Source organism: Morchella importuna, assembly GCF_003444635.1.
Source record: "Morchella importuna strain M04M26 chromosome Unknown Morimp01GS001, whole genome shotgun sequence".
Taxonomy (NCBI): domain Eukaryota; kingdom Fungi; phylum Ascomycota; class Pezizomycetes; order Pezizales; family Morchellaceae; genus Morchella; species Morchella importuna.
In genome coordinates this window covers 230,993-236,612 of record NW_025763398.1, presented here as the reverse complement: position 1 = coordinate 236,612, position 5,620 = coordinate 230,993, and the positions used below count along the sequence as shown (strand labels likewise).

General features: G+C 45.2%; 1 protein-coding gene across 1 annotated transcript; it reads right to left on the bottom strand.

Moving 5' to 3' along the window:
* Positions 1–4,603: 4,603 nt before the first annotated feature.
* On the bottom strand, positions 4,604–5,620 carry LAJ45_00050 (uncharacterized protein; the record flags this gene model as incomplete). The annotated part of the gene is made up of 1 exon (XM_046109653.1): positions 4,604–5,620. One exon carries the CDS (start codon positions 5,618–5,620, stop codon positions 4,604–4,606), a length of 1,017 nt encoding a protein of 338 aa, XP_045976346.1.

Below are 5,620 nucleotides of genomic sequence, written 5' to 3'. Positions count from 1 at the left end.
CATCGATATCTACTCTATCTATAGGATGAAAGGAGATGAGAGTTGGGAAGAACAAAAGACAGGAAGAACACCTCTACTCGTGCTTCTTATAGTAGAAGGCCTGACCTCTTTCGGATCTTTAAGTCAGTGACCACCTATCAATATTCTAATACGTGGGTGCAATTTCTGCGGTGTACGGTCTCATTAGATCTGTGTTTGGAGCAGTAATGGCTTAATGATAATTCAAACCGCGATCTGTGTTGTCCATAATCCACCATCCATATTGCGTTGAGAGTGAGAAGAGGTACGTCATATTACAGAACATGAAGAAACACACACACCCCTATCTTGCTTGCGGCAGATGGTTTTACTCCAATGGTTAACCCTAACGCCTCTAACGTGTTGATCGGCGCTGCGGGTGGGCCGGAGGGTGGTGGTATATTGACAAATTATTTTCAATCTTGGAAGATTTTTTTTTCACAATATCGTACGTTTTGAAGTTTTAGGTTAGCGATCTTCAGGGCTAGAAAGCCCTGAATTGGAGTTCGATCTCAGGGCTGTGCTGTGTATTGGTTCCTTCGGTGCATGTGTTTTTGTCGCACGGTAGGGGCTTTTTTTGTTATTCACAAAAGTCGGCCGGAGGTTAACCGGCCTGTAAGTAGGGTAAATGATTCCAACCGAGTCATCCTTGAACATTTACCTTCATTATAAATGGAGGAATGGAACCAGGAGAAGACTTCATTGGAGGTTCTCGATCGGACTAAGTTCCAAGGTATTGGAATAAACCTGCATGCGACAGGCCGGAGACTTTGGACTATGTATTTGTGATTGGGCGGAGGTAGACAGGGATCAGAGGAAGTAGGCGGAGCTCCTGTCTATCAAGCCTGTGACTTGAATTTATGCCTGGTGTTTGATGACAAGACATTATGTGACCGTCCTGCCTACCATTAGGAGAATATTCTTAGTGTGATAGGCGGTTTAAGTTGATATATTCCGAGATTGGGATTTTCTCTTAATGATGGCGGCGAAAGAAATAGGAAGGGTGAATTTGGTGATTTAACCTCAAACGTCATTCGCCGAGAACACGGGTCTTAAAGCACTTGGAGTATTTTCATTGCAGGTTTCGAGTCTCGTAGAGCCAAAGATTGTCGCGTTGCCCCGAACTCTGCACTGTCTAGACTCCGCAACAAGGAGGAAGATCCCATTTCTACTCGGTAAATGTATCTGAGTCTTTGGCGATGTCTTATAGATGCCTGTACCCAATGGATTTATTAAGGTTACCAGTGGAGTCGCTCGCGGGTAACGATAGATGTTGGGTGTTGCATGACGGACATGCGTTTTTCATCGAATAGGAATCATCAAAAAGGATTGCTTCTAGCGCTTGGCATTTTCTCACCATGGGCCTCAGAGTCCGGTCCGTCGATCGTTAGTGACCGTCTTCGCCACGTAAATAGCGTTTCTTACTCCTTTATGTGAGGATATGGTACGTCGTTGACGTGTTGGCTCCGAACGGGGGAGGAAGGAGTAAGCTTAGTTAAGTGTCCGCCACATGTGGCGGAAAGGTGGCTTGAGTTTAGAATTAGGAGATATGTAAATTCCCTTTATGTAGTCTAGAGATGGATATAATGGGTTTTCCTGTTCGTCTTTGGGAGTAATAGAAGCATATATGTTCTGTATTGGCGATACGCCTAATTGTTGGGCACGGCCATCCTTATGTACCACAGAGGCAAATATGGCTTGGCATAGCTGTGTTGTTAGTATACGTAAGATGAAGAGTTACAGTATGTAAGAGAAGGGTTCAATAGTCTACTATAGGGCTTTGAGATTCTTCAGTTCTCCACATCCTTGGTTCCGCCTCATGGTTCGGGGCGATCAGACAATAGATAAACGTCGATCGCATGATATCCTTGTCCGGCAATCGTTTTGCTCATGCAAACTGCAATCGAATGAATTCAACCTCTGTGATATTTTATTTTGTTAAAGAAGGGAAAAAACAGTAGCAATTATTTGCGGTATGAGGTTTAGCTTACATTCTCAAGTGACGCCGATCAGGATAGGTAAGAAATGGAATTCAAACTCGGCCTAAGTAACGATCAAACGGTCGAAACCGCCGTTCAGTGTTTTCATCAAGTTGTCTGTAGAATCTGCATACGTAGGGTTGACTGGGTATATAATTCAACAATAACAGAGGGTCCTTTGTAGTGATATTCGTTGCTGTGCTCCACAAGTGGAACTAGGTCATTGGCATATATGTGGGCCGAACGCATTGCCGGACTCCCGAATCTCGCCTTGTTAGCGATATACACTTTATTGAATTCTCATACGGATGTAATTCGTTGTAGAAAAGATCTTCACGACTCCGGAGATATTCGGGAGGAGATATGTGCAAATTTGAATTGAAATAGGAAGATTGCGCATCTCGGAACTCATACTGAAATATCGTTTTGATCACTCGCTGGAACGGAGATAGCTAGGAATAGAAATATGAAATTCTCGAGGGCCTTAATTCGCTTGGAGCGTAAACAGTTGTGATTGATAGGGTCGGGATATTTAACATGAATTTTCTCCTTTATGAACATCTTTCCAGCTGCATCATAGTTTTTTCCGGAGCTGCTTCCAGTCCACTATATAAGAAAGCTATACATAGTTACTTTTAGTTAGAAAGATGAGCTATTGATGGGCGAACGATACCAGAGATGTATTCATTACCTAAATCCCAGTGCGCATACATGCGCACGTCTCGAGATCCAAAGCTACCGTACATGAAAAGAATCCAGTGAGCTTTCGTCCATACGAAGTCGATCGTAGCACTATCTGGTATATGTAACTGTGGTCTGGATTTTTATTTTGATTGATAGAAAGGTGATCTGTACGCCTCAAAACTATGTGATCCGCGGGAAGCAAGGCCGAAGTCCGAGAGTCCTACCGTTGAGGATGTAAAGAGCTTGGTTCATCCATGCTCATATGATCATGCGGGGAAGCAAGGAGTAGATACATGTATGCCAAGCTGACTGTTCCTAAGGAGCAATGATCTCTTTGGCCAGCTATCCGAGGGAGCGAAATAAGAAATGATTGGCGGTCTTGTTGGGTTAGGGTTTCTTGAATGATTTGTTGTTATCAGCCGTTTACATAAATAAACGCCCACCTATATATTTGAGAGCTCGGGAGAGGTTGGGTTATAGGCATGTATCTACATGTATGTATACATGATCATATGAGGTATTCTGGTCCCTCGGTCAGTACTCGTAAATTCATGACGTTTCCGGACACGACTGCTATTGCATACCATACAAAAAAGCGTCAAATCCACCCTTTTTGTATGCCATGCAATATTGGTCGTGTTCGGAAACGCTATGAAGCTACGAGTAGAAGAAAGTGTTAAAAATACTCTCAGCTCGGAAATCCTATCGACTGAGTGACAGGTATATAACTACAATTGAGACTTGAAACCTGAGTATTATACGTACTTGTATGCGAATAAGGTGCGCAGAGAATCACCGTTGTTCGGTCAATGCTTAGGGGATTCTCCGGGGTTATAGGTGGGGGGCCATTTGATGATGCTGAGGACTACTCTCATAGCCTGAAATAACACAACACGATATATGCATGACCTGCTCGGTTAGTAGACGATAAGTAACCTGATAGGAAGCAAGGAGAATGAGGTGTGGTAAGTTCATCTCAGCTCATATGAATCTCTAGAAATTCTGCCACGTCGCATTTACAGCTAGCTAGTTTAGGAAAAGGCTGAATGTCCCCATGACACCGCCGACTCCGTGCGCTTCCTCCTCTTATGATTATAGAGGTTTAAAAAGAGTAGGACATCTGACTCTCAAGAGGATAGAACGTGTGATTCATCTCACTCCCTCAAGCCTACCTATTTATGGACTTCAATATTCGAGCGCCTATCTTGCGGTGATCGTCTTGATTCTCGTCAAGAATGAAAGTAACAAGATCATCATCGGCATTACTATTTTTTTCAATATGCTCATCTTCGTGAGTGAGCTCCTAAGAATGTGCATCATTTTCGTCAAAAAAGGTATGACTGGCACCCCCGCCTTGTGTCCCAGTGTTTAAAAAGTAATTGAAGACTCGGACAATTCAGATCAAACTTAGCAAGGGCCAACCCTTCCAGTACTGCAGGCAATGCAAAGATTTACTAGTCGGGGAGGGAGGACAATTTCAGAAGCGGTGTCATCATTCAAGAACGGTTCATCAAGATCACTTGGGACACAAGAATACTTGAAAGCCGCCGATTGGAGCGCCAGAAAATATTTTAATTTAGCTAATATTACATCCAAATAGATAGGTTGGATGATAAATATTGATGAAAAAACAGAGGCGTCTGGTATATTAAATCCGATGATCGTATGAAAATACAAACATTTAGTAGGTAAACCACCGCTCACTGGGTGAAAAGACAGATCGAAGCGTTTAAACAACAAATCATATCTAATTATTGTTATGCTGATCCTATCTCTGCAGGAACTCAACTGAAACGCAAAAAAAAAAAAAAAACATGACGGTGGAAATGATGAAAAAACGAGGTAAACCGACAAGATTTGAAAGGAATTATGGCCCATTGTCTTGCAAACCCCGTCTTCATTTCCGGAACCTCCAATGGCATCTACGCATCCGGGTCCTCCGGATCGAATCTCTTGCCCGCAGAAGGAATCGGGGCGCTGATAGCAGTGGAATCTCCCTCGACTGTGATGACAGGCATAAATTTTTCTGCTGCAATCTTGTGGAAGACCATCCCCAAGCTTTGAGGAATGCCCTGCAAGTTCAAGTCCTCCTTCATGTACAGGACGACCTGGGTCCTCTTTGGCAACGTTCCTTTCCCCGGCTTGACACGGCCTCCACCGAGACCGACTTTGAAGAGTGCCTGATGGTGTAGGGCTCCCTGGTTTCCGGTGACCTCCGACTCGTAGTTAAATACAAGGCGTCTTGTTCCTTCCTGCTGGTACCCGGTAGCACTTTGTATCTCTCTGTAGCGATATCCGTCGGGCTTGGAGCGGTGTTCAATCTCTGGACTGTTGTTGTGCTCACTGAATTTGGCCGGAGAAAACTCCGCTGTGGCCTTGCTAATAAAACGTACTGATTTTGAGACTCGTGTGCCAGATGTACGGTTGTTGGGCCGTTTTAACGCCGAACTAATGCTTCGGGGGATCTTGGGAGGGGCACGATGAAGCCTTTGATATTGCCCAGCTAAAAGGGATGATAGAGAAGAGAGTGAAGAAGAGGACGAGACGGAAGCGGCATCGGCTGTTTTAGGAGGGGTGACAGGAGGAGCAGTTTCGGTGGCGAGAGAAGGCAAAGGAGGAAGAGAAGAAGCCACCGAAGTGGGAGTATCGTCACCGGGAGTGGGAGCAACGGCAGCTTCTGCTGACGCAGAGGCAGAAATCGGAGTAGCCGGATCAACAGAGGAGGTAAACGAGGTGGAATTTGGTGAGGATGACTTTTTGGTAGAGGTGGATGGCCGACCTCCTCGGGCAGGGCGGGTAGCACGAGTAGCGCGAGCAGCACGGCCACGACCACGGCCGCGGCCACGACCGGTGGAGGGAAGGGATGGAACAAAGGAAGGTGAAGAGGCAACGGTGACCCCGGACGATCTCCGGGCAGTAGAACGGGGATTTCGAGCCAT